At 36.6% G+C, this 25,407-nt stretch overlaps 1 protein-coding gene across 1 annotated transcript in view; it reads left to right on the top strand.

The window, feature by feature from the left end:
- The first annotated feature begins 917 nt into the window (after positions 1-917).
- The window catches only part of HCRTR2 (hypocretin receptor 2), a 107,573-nt gene continuing 83,083 nt past the window's right edge, over positions 918-25,407 (top strand). The window contains exon 1 of the mRNA XM_006149187.1: positions 918-1,538. Within this exon, the coding sequence (XP_006149249.1) occupies positions 1,316-1,538 (223 nt within the window). The 5' untranslated portion in view covers positions 918-1,315. The remainder of the gene's footprint in view (positions 1,539-25,407) is intronic.

Below are 25,407 nucleotides of genomic sequence, written 5' to 3'. Positions count from 1 at the left end.
TGTCTAACCTTCACAGCAGCCACATATAGTGGAGGCAGTAGACTGTGTTGGTCACATCCAAGCTACATGGGGACAGAACATACCCATAATATTATCAGGAGGCTTCTACAATTATACTGAAGTTCAGGTATATGATTCCACAGCCCTTCCCAAGTCCAGAGCGTAATTAATCAAATGCAGTGTTCCTACCCACGGTCATTAAAAATGAAAGCATCGTGAACTCACACATTGACAAATCCCGGAATACTTATTCTTAGGGACCTTATCAATTCACCAGAGAATGGAAGGTGACATCAGCCTTGAATCCAGGAGAAGCAAGACCTGAGGGGTATGGTCTTCACCAGAGAGCTTCTGCTTAAATTAGCATGCCCTGCTGAGAATCTGTTCCAGATTGTTCAGTGCATTGGTGGTCCCTTTTGCTTGACAAGATGGACCATGATCTCATTTACGACCCTTGGTGTCCTTCAAGGATTTGCAGCCTGAACTTTGACACTTGCTGTTGCAAATACAAATTACAGCTAAATATACCCTTCAATTAAAAAAAAAAATAGTCTCATTCTCCAGGTTTGCAAAAAGAAGAGGAAGAAGCCTTAAAAACCCAGCAAGTGCTAAGTTGGCAAATGTTAAATGTTAAAATATTTGCCTGACATGACTTTTGCACAGTCCTGCTTCAGGAAGGCAGTGGCTTCTCCTGGTGAGTTGTCAACTTCCAATACAGAAAAACGCACGAGAGCATCCGGTATTAAGCATGTGTTGGTTGACCTTTTTGTCACATTCACAGCAGACACATGTCTAGTATGGCTTATCAAAATCAGACGTGAAAAATGGAGGAAAAAAGTCGGAAAAACAAGGAGATTGAACCTACAGGGAAACAGGTTAAAATAATTTTTTTTTTTTTTTTTTTTTTTTTTTGGCTTCAGTTTCAGCTTCAGCTTCAGCCTCTGCTCTCCTTCAGCGCGGGAGGAGGCTGTGGGCTGCGGACTCAGTGCTGGAATGAGGAGTAATTGAGCTTGAGCTGAGCCCGAGGTAGCTTTCTCCTCCTGGTGTCATTGCTGCAGCCTTCAGTGCCCGGTCCCTAGTTTCTCAGCCTCCTCTCTCCCCGGTGCAAAATAGCCTGCAAAGACAGCAAAGCCTCGGCACAAGTTGCCCGGCAGAAGACTCCGGAGACATTGGCTCAATAACTTTTCACGTCATTTTCTGCTCCGGAGCCCCTTCTGGCCTCTCCGCGCAGCCTTTCCCACCGCAAATCACCAGTGCTCATGGGGCAGGCGAAGACCAGCTTGCAGTACTGAACCGAACCGGACACGAGCCCGTGATGTCCGGCACCAAATTGGAGGACTCTCTCCCTTGTCGCAACTGGTCATCTGCTTCGGAGCTGAATGGAACTCAAGAGCCCTTTTTAAACCCCACCGACTATGACGACGAGGAATTCCTGCGGTACCTGTGGAGGGAATACCTACACCCGAAAGAATACGAGTGGGTCCTGATCGCCGGGTACATCATCGTGTTCGTCGTGGCTCTCATTGGGAACGTCCTGGGTGAGTCTCCTCGTAGGTGGCCCTCAAAAGGGCTGTCACCTCCCCTCCGCCCTAGGCTGCAAAGGCTCTGAAGACCCCTCCCTCCCCACGCGATGCAAACAAAGAGGTCGCTGCTTTCGGGTGGGGTTTTCCAATAAAAATAATAGAAAAAAGTTTTCTGATTTTACAAGCCGAGACCGAGCCCTGGAAAGGTTATTGCTTTTTCTGCAGGAAGAAGAGGGAAACCGCGTTTCTTTTTCCAGCACCTAGGTGACCAGCGCAGAGAGGGGCAGGGGCAGGAATCTCCAGGTGGATTTGGCTGAGCGTGGGGGAAATCAGTCATGCTTTTGTGGAACGTGGCTGGGTGTTTCAGGGGGTCTGGGGAGAGATGAGCTTGTAGAATGCGAAGCTGCCGCGTCCCCCGGGAGTGAGCTCTCTGCCCGTGGAAGTCACAGAGCTTCTGCGAGCTAGGTTGTGCCCTCTGGCAGGGAGGTTTAGGCTCTGGTCAAGAGGTGGTAATGGAGCGGCGGGGAGCGGAGGGAGGCGAGGGCGAAGCTGGGAAGTGCACTCACTCTCCCAAGCTGAATTAAACCGGAACCGTGCCGGGAGCAAGAAGGAGGGGCATCCGAGAAAAGTACCACAGAGATCTCAATCACCCATTCATTCATTCAGTCATCCATTCAACCTTTTTTTTTTTTTTTTTTTCCCCAGAGTGTGCCTGTTGCCAAGCTTAGGAAATATTTTTAAGTGATTTTTCTTCTTCTTCTTGTTCAAAGAAGAGACTAAGCTTACTCGTCTCTCTCTTTTTCCCTGTCCAGGTCTGCATGCAAACACAGGTCCCCCCCACCCCACCCCCCACCCCTGCACAATTTCTGATTAGGGAGGGGGCGGATTGGCGATATGGTGACTGTGGCGTTGGAGTTTATTAGTACAAGAGGGAAATTCACTTCAGGAAAAGGAGCTTTGGAAGGGAAAGGTGACTTCAATTGTGAATGGAAGGAGAGTGTACCTTGATGAATGGAGAGTGGGAGGCTGGGAGGCGAGGCATTTGAAATGCAGAGGGCACTGTGAAGCAAGGCTCTGTTGAAAATTACAGGAAGAGATGGGGGAGGCTAGAGAAGGTGCTCTTGGTTTTCAGTTATAAAAAGGGGAGAAGGTGAGTGAGGTGAGACAGGCTGCAATGCTTTGAAATGGAAAGCAAAGAATTCTAGTGGCAGTGAGGATGACCAGGGACTCATCAGGTTTTCAGCACTACCACAATTTCTACCTGCTTTCTCCAGTGTGTTGGTCTGGGAAGGAAGCACCTAAATAGTCTCTCAGCAGCTCAGCAGGCAGAATAGCTGATAGTATGTAGATGGGAGGACTTCTTCAGAGTTGGCAGGATATCATTTGATGAAATAATTTCAAAAAATAACCTCTGAGAACTTCAGTTTGCTCTTTATATATTAGTTTTAGGATATTTTCTTTTAGTTAATTTTTAAAAGGCAAATATAATCTTCTTGGGATGCAAACAAAGTGGATGAAAGTGGAAATACACATGATTAAGGCTCTGGCTGTAAAGCGAAGTATGTTGATAACACTGCCTTTCCATCCATCCTTAGGGTTGCAACTATTAAGACATATGTTTATAAATGTTGCATAGCAACATTTCACTGCATTATGTCCACACATATTAATAAGTGAATAATCAAACTGATCATAGATTGAGTAGCTCCTCTGTGCTAGACCATTTTATATATATGTTCACACTTTAACCTCAAAAGAACCACATTAGAAGAAGAAACAAGACTTAGTGAAATAAAATGACTTATTAAGGGACAAGATTGAGATTCAGTTCCATTTCTTCTGACCTCAGGTCCAGAATTCTTCATTGTTATTCCACTCTAGGGCTAGAAAGCATATATAGAATGGATTCTCTGCTCCTGATTGTCTGCAAGCTTATTGGCTGTGTTTCTATTCTCCTCTGCATCTATGTCCACTGCCAATAAAATAGCATGAGGGGTTAATGACACTGTTATTCTCTCCATATCTAGAGATGAATATTGTTCGGCATTAAAATATTTTTTTGCAGGAATAATTACACATTGTAACTACATCCTTCTGCTTTTATCTGAAGCTTAGTTTCTATGATGAAGTATGCTTATTTTTGTAATTATTTAATTTTTGTTTCTCACAGACCTTGTGGTGTACAGTCCTCATATCCTAATTGCACAGTTTAGGTACATATGTTTGCTAGCCTGGGAAGTTTGAGTTTCAAAAAAGAAATACCTCTAAGGTGATCTACTTGCTTCATGTTAAGAGAGCACTGTCCAGAGCACCAAGTGCTGAAATGGTCAATTCCATTCAGCTTAAAAAGAAAGATTTACTCAAAATTCTCTGCTCTCAAAAGACAGACACCTATTTTTCACTCAGCACTGAATAACACTGAAATCCTCTCTGGCTAGGCTGAAAGCCATTCTTTACTGACATATTTCCTTAAAGTTGACGAGGTTTAGGTTTGACATTTAAACAAATGAGCAATGCCATTACTCACAACTTTTGCTCTTTAATATCATTGTCAAATTCGCAAAAGGAATTTTTCTTTGCCCTGTGGCATAAGTAATTTTACACATAGATTGATAGGACGAGAATTCACATTATTCATATGAGATAAAGAGGCAACATTAGGTATGAAGGTGAAATACCACAGTGTAGGTAGCAGATGTAATCACTGACCCCTCAGTTTCACTCACCATTTGCACTTTCATGTAACTGACTGCTTGAAAAATATCAACCCTATTGAACTTACAAATACAATGCCAGCAGTTAGAAATCATCTCTCCCACAGTACTCTTTGATGGAGTGATGCAATGGGGTGTGTTCTGAGTAGAATGCCAAAGTCTTGATCATTCCCCACCCCTTTTTTCTTCTTTCCACAGTCCCTCTCTAACATTATGCTCCCTCTCCTATCAGATGCTCCTTCTAGATATAGCAAGCACTTTCCTGGAAAAACAGTTGACCGAGTCATTTACAATAAGGCACACATTACTGTAAATGGGATTTCAGGAGTATATGCCTCCTAACAAAGAGCTGTGTTAGGATGTCTAATTGTGACATTTTAAGTCTGGGAAAGAGCAAAGAGTAAGATTCTTCTTGGAAGGAGTGTTTATCCAGTGTCTTCAAAATCATGCCGCATAGAACCTATTCCTAAGTATGTGGTAAGCTCTAGCCAAATAGACATATCTACCTATCCAACCAGTACATTCTCAGCAATATTATGTTTTTTAACTTGTGTGTGTATGAAGGGAAACTTCTGGGGAAAGTCCAAGGAATTCATTGGATTCACTTTTTTAGTCCTTATACTTTCAGGGGATATTGGAGGGAGAGATGTGTACTAATCAGTTCAAACATTAAACTCCTGGCAAAAATGATCAGTTTTCTGCCTTTCTTATATCCGCATTCATGGCTGTTATAAGTTTCAGCTGACATAATGTCTATCTTTAATGTTACTGTCTACATACGAAAATGGGAAGAACATCCAATAAATGTAGACATTAACTCAGCTGTAGTAATTCTCATTAGCAAGTTACTGAACTCCCTAAGTTGCTTTATTCGAATTGCAAGTTGAGGTTGATAATGCCTACCTTGAAGAAATGGCATTAGAACATAACCTATAGAGATCATGTACATTGATATATAAAGGAACACATCCACACACATACATATTTCTTCCTTGATTCAAAATAGATTTTAATGTCAATTTTTATCATTTCATTCCCACCATTGAAATCTCTCTGTGATGTGGTTTGTAACCATCTCTGCATCTATGGTCAATCTGTATATCTGTAACTCTTTATGGACTCTGCTCTCAATCAGTCTTCCTCTCAACTATTTTCCTACAAAACGTGTGTAAAATGGAGTTGTCACATGTTACCCTTCTTTTCCATATCATATTCTACAACCATCACCTTCCAACTGATTACTTAAATTGCCTTCCCTACTTCCCATGAAAGTCAATTCTAACTGTTCAGATAACTTTTCTCTTTTTTTTTTTTTCTCAGCTTAAATTGGTTTTCCCTTGGTCCCATTTATTTAGTTTTTGGATTGTTGCTGTTAGTGTTTTAAATTATACACAGACACATGTAATATGTTGATTTAACTCAACAAGGACCTTGTCCATTAAGAAATATAACCAACCATTGTTAAGGTAAATTATGTAGGATGGATGGATGAAATATCCCTAACAAAGTTGCTCACTATAGAGTTAGTTTTATGTCCCAGATATGGAAATGGTGGGGTCACAAGTTCTTGCTACTCCTAAGCTTAGGAGTCAGCTCAGCTGTTCCTAATGCCCAATTTGTAGCTATTTGTCAACTCATCCTTTCCTGCACAGAAAACGGAAAAAGATTAAAGATAATACATTACTGATCTCTACCAAGACTCAATAGAAATTGTGAATAGTGACTAGAAGAGGTGACGTTGATCAGTAGGCTTTCAACTTGTGTGTTTTAATTATAGAACACAAAAAAGTTTATCCGACTAAGAATTAATGTCTAGGCCCTTTTGCTAAAGCCATTAGTCTTATTTGGTAAAATAAATCATATCTTTGACTTGAACAGAATTCTAATGATAACTTTTAAAATGGTTATCTCAAAGATCATAGCAACGTTGATAATGGACAGAAAATAATGAGAGTAATGTATGCTACTGACCATTTAAATGTAATAGATTCTTCCCATGTTTGAAAAAGCATATAAGGAAAGTGAAATAATGGAAAAAAATACTCATTTTCAAGAAAGGCCAACTCTAAAGCTCAAACATAGCATTTCAGTTTTTAATTTTTTCCTTGATTTTAGTAGGACATACACATTAAAATTTATCCTATGGATTTTTATGGATTTTTCATTATATTGTATTTTAAATTACATCTGAAAATTTTTATTCGCTGTAGCTATGTTACTATTTCATAGTCCCTGAATTCTTACTCAGCTGTTCAAATTTTAGAAACATTCACTGTTAATGTTATTTCACTAGCAAAAGAAGATCCTTCTGTCCTTGTCCTGTAGCAGTCTGATATATCTCACACCTTAGGGATGCTGGCTTGGTACGGTTCACTCATGACATGTGATAGGGGACACTGAGGGGACATGTCTCCAGTTCCTCTTGCCACTGCAAGGAAAGGTTTATTAAGTACCATATGCAAGTTCCTATATGCCAGCCTCCACTTACATGAATTCCAGTGATGCTTTACAGAAAAGTTATAATGAAGAGATTAATAATTTGGCTTTTACAAGTGAGAAAAATTATATTGGAAGAGCAATTTTAACTTTTTGCAAAGTTTAGTCAGACAGTATGCAGCAGCACTGAGTTTCAATTACAGATTTATCAGACTCCACGGTCTACGCTTATTCCATTACTTCATTGTGCCACTTTTTCTAGCTTGTAACCCAGACTGGACAAGCAGAAGAAAGGGGGGGAGGAACTGATACTTTGCTGTGCCCTCTAGACGATTTACAGGGTTGTTCTGGCATATTGCCCCGCTATTCCTCTGATAGACTACAGTTCTTCAGCTCTGAGGATGAGCTCATTTGATAAGCTAATCAAGGTCAGGCTAGGGTTACTTTAAAAGAGAAAATTTCAAGGTAAAATAGGTGCTGCCAAAAATGCTTTTGCCTATTCTGGGGGGTGACTCACTGAGAAAATGTTAGATAATTGTGGTCAAGGATTATTTTGTTATTGAAAGTGCTATCATTACACACAGTTTAAGACTGAGGACCTAAACACCTAAGATCTCATGTGACACAAAGTTCTTCATTTTCTTTTCTTTCTGTTTTCAAATACAGTCATGTATTTTTAAAGTATTATTTAAACAAATCAAATGTTTCTATTGATTTTCCTGAATAGATTTCTTTTTTTAGTATTCCTAGAACAGAATGACATACACATTCTATATGTAAAAAAGAAGAATTTCTTGTTACCTGAGACATGAAATAACTTGGTCACTAACTCTGAAACATTTAAAGAAGCTACTAGGTAAAATGCAAGACATATATGGCCAGTCTTCGAATGGCTATCTCTGGGAACTAAAATAGTTGATTTCTCCATTATTTTCGATTAGAAGTTATCTTTTTTTTTTCTTTTTTTGGAGAGGTTTTTGATACAGGGCACGTGTGCTCACCAGAAAGACAGAGAGAGCTAGAGAGACAGAAAGTGAGAAATCACCCCCAAGGGGGGATGGCCACACTGCAATTCCTTCTCCTCCATTCTCCTCTCAGGATCTTGGGCACACACTCACATGTGCCTGCATAAGTTTAAGCTGTGGGGTCCAGGACTCGAACTGCGGTTGACTACATGGGAGTCCAATGACATAGACATAGCCATTATGCTAACTACTATTCCCAGAAGTGATCTTTTAACTAAGCTATTGAATTGGATAGGTATTTAAAATAACATTAAATTCCTTGCCATTAGGACTATTTTCTCATAAACAAAAGGCAAATTGCTCAAAACAAATGACTATCTACTGTACTCCTAAAAATACTTAGGGAAGATTTTCATTGGGTTTTTTTACAGTAACTTGCGTTCAATACTAAACACATAAAAACAATCATTATACATATATATATTATATATATGTATATATAATATATATATAATATATATATGGTGTTAGTGTTTTACTCTTCAAAACACATTGTTACTTATTTTGTCTCATTTATTTTTATAATAAAAAAACTTTTGAGGTAGATCTTAAATGAAAAATTCAAGTCATTGAAGTGATTTAAAATTATTGAAGAAGAAAAAGTATGACACAGAATATGGTTGGGTGTCAGTGTGGGGAAAGTTTGCCAATTTTCTATATTTCAACAGGCCAGGGTAAGAGATATAGTTATCTTTGTCTAATCTTCAGCTATTTACACCTGATTTTCTCAGTTATCTGTAGACAGAATCACATTAAACAAATTTACAAACTTGTCAAAAATAAAATAATTCCAATGTTTTAATTTAAAGTAAGACGTTACTCTTTTTTTTTTTTTTTGAGAGATATTTTCACTATAGGGCGCATGCGCTCATCAGACAGACAGAGAGAGACATAGAGACAGAAAGCGAGAAATCACCCCCCCAGGGGGAATGGTCACGCCACAACCCCTTCTCCTCCATTCTCCTCTCGGGATCTTGGGCACACACGCACACACGCCCGGCATGAGTTTTAAGCCACCGGCTCCAGGACGTGATCCGCAGTCGACTACGCGGGAGTCCAGCGACATAGCCATTACGCTAATTGCTGGTTCCCAAGAAGTTACTCTTACTAGTCTTAGAATTCCCCAAGTCCTTTCAATCATAACAGTCATTTTCTGTAAGCAGATCTATAGTAATACCATTATAGGTTATGCTATAACAGCATTTATATAAACCATGATTTCTCATTAGTGTAGCATCAAAAAATTTTATGTCTTGCTCTTTTAACATCTAATATGATTAGAGAGTCTGTTTTATGTACTGAGTCTTGACTCAGGCATCCTCCATGTTTTATGCATCATTACAACATATAATCTCCCTGGTAACCAGTCTCCAAGATGGCTTCCAATGACACCACTAACACACTCACACACACACACACACACACACTTCCTGGTGTTCATACCATTGTATAGTCTCTTTCTACATGATACTAAAATTGCTCTTTCCATATTATGCAGGAGTGAGGGCATATCATTTTCAAGATTATATTATAAAAGATCAGAGCTTATTTGAGTGCCCATTTTCTCCCATGCTCTTTGATCTTTTCCTTTACAGAAAGTAAGTTGCCTTGTTTTGAGCAGCCCCCTAGTGAGGAATTTAAATTTCTAATCAATAGTCATAGAAAAATACTGTCTGCTAGCAGACAGTATTTGTGAGCTGAGAAGAACTTCCTTTAGCCCGAATTGAGTCTCCAGTTAACTACAATACCCCAACCCCCCTATCCCAACCTACTCCCAGACTGTAACTTAATGATAAATGTTGAGACAAAACTACCCAGCCAAACTTTCTGAAGATTCTTAATACTTCACAATTTGTGACTTAATAAATTTGTGTTGTTTTAAGCTGTTAAATTTGAGAGAAGTTGTTGCAGTCTCTAAAATTATCAGGATAGAAGAATAAATAGAAAAAAACCTGCACTTTTCACTATCTTTGCCAAAAAAGTAATAGGTCTCAATTATGCTTGTAATCATTTGGCCCAATCAATCATATGGTATCAACCTCACTGCAAGGGAGGCTGGGAGATAAACGGTCTCTATTGCAGAAACCATAACATAGAGTGTATTTTTAACTTGCATAGACTGGGAACAAGGGAATTTAGACTACTTAAGTATGGCTTACCACTCAGATAAGCTGATAGATACATCATTCACATTTTGGATCCCTGAAAATAGAAGTAACTGATAATATTGCAGACTCTGTGCCAGTTATTGGCAAGGATCAAATGTAAAAGATAATAGAATCCAAAGAACCTACACTCCAGTTGAAGAGACAGACATATAAACAGATGCTCTCAATATAATGCAGCAAGTGTTGTGATAGATGGGTGTACAGAATGTAGCAGAAGCATGCAAGGACACTTAGCTCCAGTTGGGGGATTAGAGGAAGATCCAAGAGGAGATGACACCTAAACTGAGTATTAATGGATAAATTTAAGTTACTCAGGTGAAGAAAATTGGGTAAGGATGTTCTAAGCAGAGGAAACAACATAAGCAAAATCAAAGAGGCGTGAAATAGCATGAGCTATGAAGAGAATGTTAAGTAATTGGGTAACTCCAGTGTAAGGGTAAATGAGGAAATCCTCCATGACTGGAGCGGTAGATAAAGGTGGGGCCAGGGAAGGTCTTGTGTACCATACTTAAGATCCAGGCTTTGATACTGTAGTTTCTGGAAGTGCCCTTAAAGGATTTTAAGGAAAGTACCGTCATTGGTTTGCATTTTCTGTGACAGTATACTGAGGCTAATAAAAAGAATAAATCCAAAGGAAGAAAGACTAATGGATGTTTTTACACTGGAATTTTTGTAGTTATGGGTGATTTAATCAAGATTGTTTTAATGAAAACCCAAACAACTGACAATAAAGGACATAATTCAAATTCTATAGACAATTACTTCTAGGAGACTTTTGACATGCTGCATAAGTAAGGGGAGGATAAAAGGAGAAATTGAAAAAAGAAAGAAGGAGGGGAGAAGAATACACATAAAGAAAACACTATTGCTATTTTTGCTTTGCTCAATATTTAAATGTTTCATTTTTCATATATTTCAACTAAATTCCCATTTTTTCATAAATTACTTATGTATTTCCAGTATTCTCATTATAAAATTAATTTTAAATGACATTGATAGCGTTCAAATGATCAGTTAATATGTTATTGACCCCAGATCAGCTCTAGGGAATTTTAGTGAACATTTCTGTACATATTGGCAGAGTAATTCACTTCAATATTTCCAAAATTATGGATAGTTTATAAACTTTCCTTTGCTATCTCTAGTTTGAAGTGGAAATATAGCAATGATTACAAATTATAATAGCCTTCTCTAAATTCTTGGTGCGTTTTAAAGTGAATTTATAAAACACATGGTTTGTAATCATGTGAGGGTTTGATTTTATCACACATTGCTAGAAATAGGGTCAGAAAGCCACTGGCTCTAATAATTTATTTCTTCAATTCAGAATAAATTTGATGAGTCATCTGCCTTGGTAGAGAACCATATTGCTTATAAATACCATTGAAAAGACAATTTGTGTTTCTTACAATGTGATTATTGTGCTAATCTTTCTGGGACAAGTGTAGGGAGGTATGGTTAAGTGCTTACAAAACCATTTTGTTATTGTGTGCAATTGGGTTAACTTTTCATTGTGAAAAAGGTAGCTAAAAACTTAACTTCTCCAATAAGAATATTTTACACAAAAATTCTCCAATTTTAGAAGATCTAAAAACAAATGGAATAACAAATCTTACCAGCCACTACAGGAAGGAAACTTAATTATTGGGACAGTTATGTGCTTGGGCTTGATTTATACTTTGGACACAGAAAAGCCTAGAAAGACCTTGTTCTTTGAAATCATCAGAGAAGGTGATGGTGACTCAGATTCCTGAAAGTCAGTAAGATTACCCTAGTTTATACATTTATGTTTTTCTCCTAGGAATAACTAACTTTGCAACTGGTCACTGACAGTAAGGTAGACCATCATAGAGGTAAGGGGAAAATTAAAATTTAAGAATTTAAAAACCCATAAATAAGAACATGTATGCATAAACACACACATTTGGGAGACTGAATAATATAATTGATATAACCCAGTTTTTTTCAGGCAAGATTTTAAAATGTTAAAAATACCCAAACTGGACTTAGGCTTTGAGTTTCTCAAAGTCAAGATGTATATTCAACTATCCCTTGAGTAAATGGACAATAGCCTTTAGGGAAAAAGATAAAACACACTAATGATGAAGGAGTCCTTGAATTAAGAAACACCCCTTTGGGAGTTGAACATGGTGGCATAGATTTTTTCCTTGAACAGAGTCAATATAATCTTGCTTCGGAGTCTTCACAATTGATAACCCCTTTGACTCTCTCCAGACAGGCTCTTACTCAGCTCACATGTCACAGCAGTTTCTCAGAATGCCAAGTTTGAATCACAACTCCTTATGTTCTATGATAGCATTCCATTATATTTTTATCATAGGACTTACTAACTTTTTAAATGGTACTGTTAATTTGCTTGTTCATTTTTCTATTTCCCTTAAGAAAAATGTAAGTTCCGTGAGAATGCGTCGTCTATAGTTCTTGTTTGCAGGTGTACCATCGATGTCTGGAGCAGTTTACAGCAGTTTATAGCTACCAAATGAGTTAAAATGAGTTAAAATGTTAGATTCCCAGAAGGAGGAATTTTTTTTTTTTTTGCTTTGGGGAGCATGAGCACTGGAGACTGGAGAGAGACAAAGACACAGACAGTGAGAGGTAAGGTGGAAAATCTCACTTCAGGGATGATGGCCATGCCACAATCCCTTCTTCTCCATTCCCCTCCTCAGATCTTGGACACATGTACACACATGTGCCTGGCATGATTTGCAAGTCACCAGGTCCAGGACTAGAACCACATTTGGCCATGTGAGAATCCAGTAATGTAACCACTATGCCATCTGCTGGTCCCAAGGAAGAATATTTTAAATGTAAGTACATTTTTTAAAAATTAGGCAAGGCTGGCTTTAATTTTCTTCACACATAAATATTTAAAATAAACCTCAGTAAATTGAATTAGGTTTGTGACATTTTGGTCTACATTTTAAGGAAAATATACATTAAAATAAGAATTTTTCAGTTAGTAATGATTATGGGTCAGCTGTTGGCATGGTAGTTAAGGCAGCCAGATCCCGTATGGCTGATTACACACTTCAAAATCAGACCGGCTGCTTCAAAAACACGCCAAGTGCATGTGCTTACATGCCCAAAATCTCCAAAAGAGGAAAAATGGAGAAGGGATTGTGATATAACATGACTTTCTGGGTTTTCATATTCCCCCTTACCCCCAACCCCACCCAGCTTATTCCCTGCAAATGTATGTACCTTCTGGCAAAGTGTTTTTAATGTAATGATTATAGGCAATCTTTTGAAATATATGCCCTCAACACTGAGGTCACCTCAATATTACTCAGTGGGCTATACCATAAAATTATCTTGTTCTTCTTATAAAAAATGATGAGATTTATAAACCATGGTAGCCTTAGATTTTTGTTGGTTTGTTTTTGTTTTGTCAGGGAAGACATATCAAGAGTCTTCCAAATAATATACTACTTATCTGTAATAACTGAGAACATGTGTAATGCCCAAACCCCTGCTCAAACTCTCTGAAACAATGAACGCTCCATGTCCCGCATGAGGTCTGAGACCTGTGACTGAATGTTGTCGTGACTCTATACTTTTCTGCAATGGAAACAGCCAAACATACCCCTCCTAAGCCCAAGTAGGGCCAGACATGCCCGTAGAAATTCAGAGTCAACAATTCTCTGTCATTTGCCCTGGTGGCCAATGACTTTTGCCATTTCTGGAACTCTGGATTATACAAGTAATTGAAAAATCACTCACTTTTAGTTGGAGCACATGACCCATGTTAATAATGGCTGGAGAGTTCCAGACATTTCATTTAATAGAGACTAAGGAAAATGATAAACCCTCCTGAGTAACTCTAGCTCTCGGTTTCCCGAAATGTTCGCAAATTATAAATTCAAACTAAAAGTGCAATCTTGCCAAGAGAAAGAAAGCATTGTTAATTCTAGCAAATCCTGGGACAATTGTACCAAATGTGAGTCTGTCGATATTTCTCATTACTATGAATCAGTGAATGATAGTAGAATTTATGCAATAGGCTTTCTGGAGTTGTTATATTGCTCTAGTTACATAACTCTTCAATAGAAGTGTTTGTTATAATGCCGTTTCAGTTAATCTTGCAACAATCAGTGTAATAGGGCTATCACCTTCTCCTTTTCCCAGGAAGTAAAATTTAGTATTAGAAAGCTGCAATTGTTAATTACATGAATCATTTTATATATCATCACTTGGACTTCCCATTCCTGAACAGTGGGTAAATATGATATTCTGGGTTTTATTTCCATTTCCCCTTTGATAGTACCTCTATGCCAGGATGCATAGCAAATTGAAAAATATGATATACAAAATTGAAGGGAAACATAAATTCTTATGTATATTTTCCAGTAAACTTGCTGAAAAGGAGTTGAGTTCCTTGACTCATCATCATTTGTCTCAGTGATCTACAACTCATTTTGGGTACCTGGTCACAGGTACTCAAGGGGAAGAGGAGTGAAAAAGCCAATTAATAGAGTCAAGACACACATGGAATTTTATTTGTTCATGGGCTTTCATAAGGCTGCCCTGTGTGCTGAGTTACCATCAGCAACAACGAAAGTATCTACAGACTGCTGGTTTTCACTCATGCAAATATGACTTTATCATCCAAATGGAGACAAAAGCTACAGAGTGGCAGAGAACTCAGTCCAACTGTAGCAGCAAAAAGAACAAAAATAAAAGCATCCTGAACCAACATACCGATTTTCTAGGGTTTATCTAATTTGAAGCTATTTCCTTTTCTTATTTCATTCAGCAAATATTTATTGAACACCCACAACATGTAATCTGTTTTATTACATTCTGTGGAGGAAATACAGAAGTGAATGAGGCATGGTCCTTTCCTACAAGGAATTTCTAATCTTCTGGGAGAGACTAACATGAACCAACAGACTACAGCATGGGGGTTATTGAGGAGGAGTATATTAAGTGTTAAAACATAGAAATATTTAACTTGAAGGAAAAAAGTACCCCAAGTACTATGAAGTATTTTTGATATATGAGTATAATTTTGTAAATTTCCAAAGAGTGAAAAGAAAGTACACCTACATTGATGAAGTGATAAGGAGAAATTTATGCTAAGTTGAAGATATATAAATAATTATGCATAAACCATTCCAAAAACATTATTCAGAAAATTCTAGTAAATAGTAACTTCAAGAAATAGATACCTAATGTCTTTCAATGCTTTGTGATACTACCATAGTCTTCTTTATTCTGTGAATCTCACCCAGTCCTGTCTGTAGTGCTGTATCATGGCAGATTGCATTAAATTAGTTTTGAAATTTTTGGAGTATTTTAAAAGTTTATTTCCTTTTTTTTTTTTAAGTTGTCATATAGTGTCTGCACTCACCAGAGAGAGATGGGGGGAAGCACTCCCCCACAAGGCACAGTCATACCTCAATTTCTCCCTCTGTTTGGGAGTTTGAACACGCATACATACTTGCCGAGAGTGTTTTTCAAGCTGCTGGGTCTGGGACTCAAACTGCAAGGTGAACCATATGGGATCTAGCTTGGACCACCACAGGCTGTTCAACTTATTTATTTCTTTTATGGAGAAAGAGACAAGCATCCTCAAGAATGTCTCATATCAAAATCTCCCTTGGATTTTAGAAAACTGGAGTCCTGATTTCAGGATTCATGCTAACTGACTTGAGTCAAAATTTCAGGAAATAAAGATTCTGGAATCTACATTTTAAATAGAGCACGAATACTCTAAATGTGAGAATCCCTCTACAAGGGAAACTACAGAGAAGTATCATATTATCTGAAGGAAGTCAACAGAAAAACCAAGTGACTAACATGTAACCAAAATTCAATTGTGTTAATAAGGCCCTATAAGAAGAGAGAAGTTTAAAAGATACCATGAAGTGGGATTAGGCAGAACAAAGAAAGAAAAAGAAAGGAAGGAAGGAAGGAAGGAAGAAAGGCAGCAAAAAGACCAATAGAAAATTCCAATAGTAATAAAGAGGGACCAGCAGTTGGCGTAATGGCTATGTCACTGGACTCCCATATATTCACCCATGGTTTGAGTCCCAGACCCGGTGGCTTAAACTCATGCCAGGTGTGTGTGCATGCCCAAGATCCCAAGAGGAGAATAGAGGAGAAGGGATTGCAGCGTGACCACCCCCCCCGGGGGGGGGCAGCGGTGATTTCTTGCTTTCTGTCTCTCTGTTTCTTTCTGTCTTTCTGGTGAGCACATGTGCCCTATAGCAAAAACCTCTCCCCCCCCCCAAAAAAAAATAGCAATAAAGAAAGAAAGAAATATTTGGAAATCCCAAAAGTTGGCTCAGTGATAACCTTGAAGGTTACTTAGTTACTTTGTATGATTTTAAGTATAGTTATCAATGTGTACATTGACACTATTTATCATTGTAATAGGCAGCTATACACTTTTTTATTGTAGAACTTTACCCAGAAAGACATTTCAAAAGTCTGCAAATTATAATGTACTTGGTAGTAGAATCGGTAGCATATTGTTCTATATTTTGTAATTTATGAGATCGGTCTTTCAGGATTCAGATGAATGCCACTTCCTTTGACTGTGTGTCCATTGAACCACTAAACAAAAACTACACACATATTTCTATCCATAGTAAATGTAGTAAGCCAGTTATGTCATGGGAAGAACTAAAGGATTGCTATGAAATTGAAAAGCATTGGACTATTAAAAAAAAAAAGCCAAAAGCAAAAACAGAAAAAGAAGAAGAAGAAAAGAAAAAGACTGGTTGCTATATATCCAGTGGTTCTAACTTAGTACATCATAAACGTTGAGAGTTATTGGCCTCAATATAAATACCAGGATTACATGAAAGTCTGAAGAATTCAACAATACTATTGAAGATATGTAAATACTAGGAGAATAATGATTAAGACAAAGAATACAAACTTTCCTCCAAGGACTCATCTACACTCAGATTTTAGAAATGTCTTTTTCACTGAAATAGCTTTAATCCTCTGTACGGAAACAATAAGGGAATATAAGACTCTTGAAATCTCTGTCCAATCCACAGCAGACAGATGATTACCTATGACTTTCTTCAATATATCCAAGTTTTCAAATAGTCTACCTCCAGGAAGTTGGAATTACCAAAATATTGTGCAGAGTTTACAAGACTTGAGATGTATTTGACTATGTGGTTTAAAGAAGAGAAAACTGTATTTTGAACTCTAATCATTCATATTTGGAATACGTAAGTCTAACATTTTCCTATACATTGTATGTAGGTTGTACATCGACACAAAATCCTGTGCATATTCATTTGTATGCATTTTAAAGAGATACCAGTAGCCTTAGTAAAGATCATTTGAATCTCTTTTATGTTCAGTTCAAGTTATTCAGATTTAAAGCTCCCATTTTCATTTCAGGAAAAATATTTAGCACTTATCTTAGCTTTTTACTAGGAAAGTCATTATCTTCAACATTGTGGATATACTCTTTCGTTTACCTGAATCTCAAGTTATTCTTTTGTGTATAGTTAGACCACTGATAAATAGGATTACGTACTGATTGACAAAACATTTTGAACTTATTCTTGACCAAATCTTGCCTATCTCTGTTACAATCTCTAAATCTATTTTAATTTCTAAGTCTATGTTAATCAATACTCCATGAATATATCATAGGAACTGGATATATCTGTAGATTACACACCCATTTTTCAGTTTACTATCATAATTAAACATTCCAAGTTTCATCTTTAGAACTAATCATGGGTAGAAGAAAACAACTTGCACTCAGATTTACAAAGTGGATGAATATTACTGAAGTCATTTGTATAATGACTACAAGCTGGCAAGTACTGATTCTTCTCCCGCTCAAGGACAGCCATTTTCTAAGAGGAAATGCCAGTTTCTGATAGCTGGCTTCTGATGTTCTGTCCAGATCCATTATGCATGGTATGCTACTACTGCCTGGGTATAAAGTAAATCTGAATAATGAGATAACACTTATTCATTATGAAACAAATATTGAGCATCTATTAATTCCCAGGCACTGTTTTTGACACAAGAAGAAGAACAATAACAATAAGCAGAAGGAAAAGGAATAGAAAAGAAAGCAGCAGTCACAGCAAAGAACAAAAAGTTAACACTGATCTCAAGAAGTTGATGGTCCTGTGGGAAGGCCAGAAACACAGCAAATTAAAGTGAAACACGTGGGGTGATTACTATTAAAGAGATATGAACAGAGTATTGAGATATAGGAATCATACACACACACACACACACACATACACACACACATTTAGATATATTACATCCAGTTCAAGCTATTCAGTTTTAAAACTCCTATTAAAGAAATGTATTAGGGGAACCAGCAGTTAGCGTAATGGCTATGTCACTGGACTCCCACATAGTTGACCGCGGTTCGAGTATCAGACCCAGTGGCTTAAAACTCATGCCGGGCGCATGTGCGTTTGTGCCCAAGATCCCGAGAGGAGAATGGAGGAGAAGGGATTGCTGCATGGCCATCCCCCCTGGGGGGTGATTTCTCGCTTTCTGTCTCTCTGTCTCTCTCTGTCTGTCTGGCAAGCGCACGCGCCCTATGGCAAAAAAAAAAAAAAAAACTCTCAAAAAAAAAAAAGAAACATATGTGTGTGTGTGTGTATTGGGTGGTTGAAAAAATGATGTATTTTTGCATAGAAAAATTTTCAGACAAACCAATACATGTATATACAGACATACATAAGTTAATATGTCTCTATATAGACACATATATGTATTTCTGTATCTCAGTACTCTGTTCATATTTTATTTACATATATACATATTTAGCTTAATGGATGAGAAGGAAAAATTAACACAGCACATCAAGCACCAAAGAAGTGAGTGACAGGAGAGCTAAAAGAACAGGCCAAGAAAGTATTACAGAGGCAAGGCATGGAGGAACTAAACTTTTGGTACCTCTAGCTTTTAGAATCGTGAGAACAACAAAAACATTTATGGATTTGAGAGTTTTATCTCCTTTCCCTCTAGGTGGCAGACCTTGAGATTTATTCACCTTTTTGGCAAACCAGAGTTTGCAGAGGACTTCCCACTGTCCCTACCCCATTCTCCCATTTATCCGTGTGACTGGATCGCAGTCTCATTATCTTCTAATTTTTCATCAAACACAGTAGTTTAGTGTTCTCTTACAATTTTCCCAGATCATTCAGAATTAGCATCACTGATTTCGTCACTTTAGGACTGTAATACTGCAGTTTTAATTCTGCTGATAAACACTCTCATGCCATTCACTTCTCTGAACTCTGTGGCTCTTTCTTCCTCTGTTCCTCCCTGATTACCAGCTCTCAGCTTGTCATCACTTAGGGATGAAACAGAAATGGGAGAAAAATCTCAAGTAGGTTGTCTGCCCCTCTCTAATACTGGGGAAAGTTTTTTTTTTTTTTCATAGCTAATTTTAAAATAGTCCCCTAAAAATTTTTCCTTCCTTTGTCTGAATTTTCTTTTTTCCCCCCATGGTTATAGATGAGTTGTTCATTTATTTATTTATTTTTAAATTGTATCCTTCATTACTATTACTAACATTATTAGTAAAGAGGAGTCAACTTACACATTTTAGAATGGGAGTTTCTAACTTGTTTGAAAGCTTAAGTTTTATTTGTAAAACTTTCATGAGGCATATAATAATCCTGTAAATTTTGGTTATTTGCAAGTTCATCTCCTATTTAATATTCAAATAGGAAAAATATTTTATTTGAATTATTTTATGTTGCTAAGTAACATAACCTCCTCCCTTTAAAAGACAATAATTATTTTTGAGCAACAATAGTAAAAACATAGTATTCATTTGAAACATGTGTTGTTATATTATAACCTATTTAAAAAAAAAAAAAAAACAAGTATGGGCCAAAGGTAGCATGGAGGTTAAGGTGGCTGGATACCACATAGCCACCCATACGGTATGAGTCCCAGACCCAGCAGCTTGAGAATCACACCAGGCATGTGTGTGTATGCCTAAAATCCAAAGAGGATAATGGAAGACAAGGGAATGTGGCATAAGATTTCTCATTTCTCTCTCCCTTGCCCATGAGCATACTTACTGTATAGCAAAAACAAAAACAAAAACAAAAGAAACAAAAAAGCATGTCACTCAGAATTTTGAAAGTGATTCAATATATAATTATAGATATTCACTTTTAAATTTCAAATTAGAGCTTATATCTGAGATGTCAACTAATTTCTAGTATTACTCCGATTTCACTATCAATACTATGAGACTCAAACATTTTAATATTAGTCTGTTTACCTAATGAATGTGATGAACAGTGTCAGAAAAAGAAAGCTGAGATTTACTTTGGAAAGTTCTGTTCTGTGTTCTGTTCAGCTTCATAATACTCAGTTTCTATGAGTCTGGTATTTAATTATGCATCTTTGTCATTGAGTAGGCTGGAAGTATTTCTATTAGCATGGCAAAACAATGAGATATTAATGACAGTTCTTTATCATTTAATCTGCTACTTTTTTAATGAAAGAGATGTTGGCCTCTTGGATTTCTATAAAACAAAAAAATTATGGCTTTTAATAAAAATATAGTCATACAGAGAGATAAAATTAGATGAAAAATACTCATGGAGTGATTCATATGAAATATTTAAAAACCTAATAATATAGCTTGAGACATTGATTCATATATTTTCCAGTAAAATTGTCACTGCAAATGCTGTAAAAATTGCAATTATCAAGTCGTTTCCTTTCAGAATGAAAGGCAGGAAAAGAAAGAATGAATGAAAAGGAAACTCAGTAACAATATAAAACAGAAAGAGCAAACAATCAAATGAAAGGAAAAGTATATCAAAATGACTGGAGAGTTGACTTAAACATTTAAAATGTACTTAGATTAATTATCATGAGGAAAGGAATGCATCAAGCCATTCTAAGAAACCAGCTACTGAAGATAAAACTAGGGGAAGTGGCTTAAATTAAAGTTGTAGACAGAATAATTGAATGAAGCAGACGCAGCAAGAGTACAGAAGATGAAAAGGAACACAACCCTTTATATTTCAACAATGTCTAAAATGTTAAGAATTTAACCTGTCACCATGCACATGGATCTGTAGTTGATACCTGTTGTTTTTATCTTCTCAGCAACCCATATTCCCCTTTCTTTTCATCTCCATTCTTTCCATTTCTCTTGCTAATAGCTATCTCTTCCTTTGGAGACTGTCCTTTTGCCACTGATCGTAGATGTGGTTAAGGGTGGGAGGTGGGGGAGAAGAAACTGTCAGTCAGAATGCCCTCGCTGCTGGGACCAGAAATAGAAATGCCTGGTCATCTCCCATCTCCCAAACATTGGAAAATAATTGGATGCAAAAGAAAATAATCAGAGCTTATCTGTCAGGTTTTACATATCACTTATGGGAGTAAATGGACTTTTTGTTTCCCTGAGATTTTGCTACTCGGGAAAGAAATTTTTCTCTTTGCAACCATTAAAAAAAAAATCATCTGTAGTAGGAACGTATGAACCAGTTTCCACAGATACAAAGACATGGAGAGAATCCTAATGCTCTTGTTTGAATCACTAGATTTAGTCAGACCAAAGCTTTCTCCACCACTTCCCAGTTACATGAGCTCTATTTTTTTTTTGACATTCATTAGATTCTATTAGCTGACTAGGGACCAACGTGTATTATACAGGTAGTGAGAAGGATGAAGTAAGGAGAAAATGAAGTGAAAAAAATAAAAGGACGAAGAAGAAGAAGAAGCTGTGATTACCTTTCTTTCTTGACAAAGTGTAAACTGTGTCTCTAGAACTCTTCGAAGGTTGTTCTCTAAATATATAAGGAGATGAGGATGTGAATGACACATTGGCAGCCTAGGCTGTCTTCCAGGAAGCTCTGCTGAATGAGTCAAAGATGTTATTTCCCTAGTAACCTCTCATCCACCTGTCAGTTTAACAAAACTGCAGGGTTAACACGAGGCTGATTCAGTTCTGTTTGTACCCTAACAATCATAATCCTACCTCAAAACCTAAACCCAAAACCAAGCATAATCCTATCTCTACACCTGACTACAAAATTAACCTCAGACCTAACTATAACCCTGTATGTAACCCTCACACCAACACGAATGCCAAATACATCTAACACTAACTTTAACTCTAATTCTAACCTAACCTAATCTATCCCTAACTCTAATACAACCCAAACTCTGACCAACCCCAACACTACTTTTAATCCCAAACCTACCTCAAAACCTCACCATTACACAAATTCCAATGCTATATCTAACCTTAGTTCTGACTTCATATCACCCCAAATAATTCTAACTCAACGTAAAACACAAACCGTCACAGCTTTATCTTGAATCTCAATCTTAACCCTAACCCAATATGGCCTGTTATTCTAACCTTAATACTATCACCTACCCTATCTCTAACACTAAATATAACCAAAACCCCAAACTATTCATACCTAGCCCCAACCTTACCTCTAATTCTATCTAACATGCTAACAATAACTACAAATCAAAATTTAACTCTAACTGTAAACCTAATCCCCAAACCTACTTTTAACTTTAACAAAAAATAAATCCCAGCTCTAATTCCTAAGAGCTAAACAAACAACAAAAACAAAACAAAACAAAACAAATCTAACCTTAAATATAACCCATATTGTACCATAAACCTAACCTTAACAAAATCTCCAATCCCTATCCCATTAATAACCCTAACCCTAAAACTAACTCCCACCTGTATCTCCACATCAACATTAAAATTAACCAAAACCCCATATTTAATACTAACCCTAAATCTTAAAAACAAATTCCAAACCTGTATATAATTGTACCTCCAACCCTAACTCTAACATTAGCCCAAACCTACTCTTACCCTAAAATTAATCCCCAAACCCTGACCCTTACCGTAATCTGAACCCTGCCTCTAAACCCATCTCTGACCCCAATCCTAATTCCAAACCTAGACCACAATTTGTATTTATTAGCATCCACTAGTGTTCTCAGTGTCACATCTTGGCTTTATAGTCTTCTTTCTTCACTGACCAAAGTCAATGATAGAGAATTTGGTCTCCTGATCTGGATCAGGATATGGTGCTGTGGAAATAGAATCTTAGAATTGCCGTATTTTCCCAGGCTTGTTTTACTCTAAGACATAAAACACAGAAAACAAGCCTTACAAAACATAAACTTAATGTCTGGGGTAGAGGAAGAAGGAGAGCTCTTGAATCAGAGAACTAAAAAACCCAGAGCTGGATTTCACAGATAACCTGGATTTAGTGACTGGTGTCGGGACACTACCATCAGAATCTGGCCTCTCTCTAACTCCACACTTTTCTGTTTTCAAGTTTCCTGGAGTAAGATGGCTGCCAGTGTTTCTGGCCTATAACATACCAGGATCAACTCCAGTGGAAAAGAGTTTCTTTTTGGTTGCTCAAGCCGCACTGCTAGAATTAGTTTAGATTGAACCTAGATGCCTTTGCTGGGGTCAGCTTCCCATACTTAACTAACTGTGGCCAAATTAAGATGGTGTTCTGAACCATCTTCTGAACAATATACCTAGTCTTGGAGAGAGGAGCAGAGATGACCTCCATGGGGTGTGTCTATGCAGAGTGGGAACTGGTGGACAGATGAGGAGGCGGTTTCTAACAGAAAAATAAGGTTAACTAAACAGAAAATGGCAAAAAATACTGGTATTGACCACTATAAATTCTTAGGAAGAAATTTCTTTTGTGATTATCTAACCCAACTGTCTTAATTTCATGAGTGACAATTTCTGGATTTGGTCACTTCTTAATGTAACATATCACAAAGTTGAGAATTGGCTGCATTTCCTTTTTGAAAATCTGGAGTCTATTTACTAAAGACTTTACAAAGAGAGGGATTAAGTTCTTTTTAGAATTAAACAGTGACCTTTTGTCTCAGGCAATGTATGTGCTCCCTAGAAAAGAAGCGACTCAGGAATTTGTTTTCTTTTTGATTCTTTAATATAAATTTTTTCCATCTGTAAAGTTATCTCCTTTCTTCTCTAATCTATCCACCCAGAGTACATATATCCAAATTCATGTATTGGACTGATTTTTCTAGTACTATATTCTGTGTACCGGAAAAAATTTAAAAAGCAATGACAAGGTAAATACAAAATGCAATTATGCATTTAGGGATAATAGTGTTCAACATCTCTTACGTGCACTTCAAAATAATTACATTTGTTTTAGTTTGAAAAAAATTAACAAGAAGATGTAATTTGGGGATAATTTAAATCTAGGGGGAAAACTCTTCACTATAATTGATGATTTGAGAACAATATTATATTAAAATTCCAGGTTTCTCCCTTGTTTGCATGAATAAAATGAAAAATTCATAAGGGAAGGATTTAATCAGTCAGTCAAAAATCCAAATCCATCCGAACATTACCCACTGCATACTATCACTGTGCTCAGTACCTGAATGAATACATTAAGGAAATCTACATCTTGTTATATGAATGTGAATGAGTAGAACACAGTGATCAAAAGTTGGTCTTTGGTGCCAGCAGACCTTGGCTCTGCCACTAGTGAGCATTCCCATCTATTGATTTCTCCATCTGAAAGGCTCACCCCATTGCAGGAATCAAGATGCAAATGTGTATCATTAGGATGTTTTATAAAATTTTTTAGCTGAATCTATATGTTTATTTTACTGTATGTTTTCTCTATCCTTAAGAATCCTCTTTTTTCCTAATTTTAATATGTATTTTTTCTGTTTTACTATATAGGCTTATTATGTATATAGTTTTACTCTATATATACTACACTAAATATATTTAATATATACTATACTAATTCATATATTATACCAAATATATTTAATATATACACATTTTGCTACATATACACTATATAGTATATATACTATATATAAAACAAAAATATATATACTCGTATGTATGCATATATGCAAAACAAAAATATATACATACATGTTTATATATACTATACTATATATATGAAACAAACATATATAATACACTATACTATATATAGTATTAAATATAAAAATATTTTTAAAATGCACAAAAAGGGACCAGCAGGTGGCATGGTGGTTAATGCACTGGGGTACCACATGGTTAACTGTGATTCAAGTCCTGGACCTGGCAGCTTGGCTTCTCACTTCCTCTCTCTCTCTCCCTCCCTCTCTCTCTCTCTCTCTCTCTGTCTCTCTTCTGAGCACATAATCTACAGCAAATTTTTTTTAAAAATAAGAACAAGTAAAATTAAATAAATATTTTAAAAAGATGCACAAGAAAACATACACATATATATTACATATATATTGATATATAAAACATACACATATATATTACATATATGTTGATATATACTAGTATATACTATATACATTATATATAGTATAGTATAGTGTGTGTATATATATGTGTGTGTATATATATATAAATACAAATACCAAATATATTTAATATATACACATTCTACTAAATGTGAATATATTAAATATATACACATAAACCCATTATATACATAGTATAATATATATAGTGTGTGTGTGTGTGTGTGTGTATATATATATA

Source organism: Tupaia chinensis, unplaced genomic scaffold, assembly GCF_000334495.1.
Source record: "Tupaia chinensis unplaced genomic scaffold, TupChi_1.0 Scaffold000256_1, whole genome shotgun sequence".
Classification (NCBI taxonomy): Eukaryota; Metazoa; Chordata; class Mammalia; order Scandentia; family Tupaiidae; genus Tupaia; species Tupaia belangeri.
This window is presented reverse-complemented; position numbering and strand designations above follow the sequence as displayed.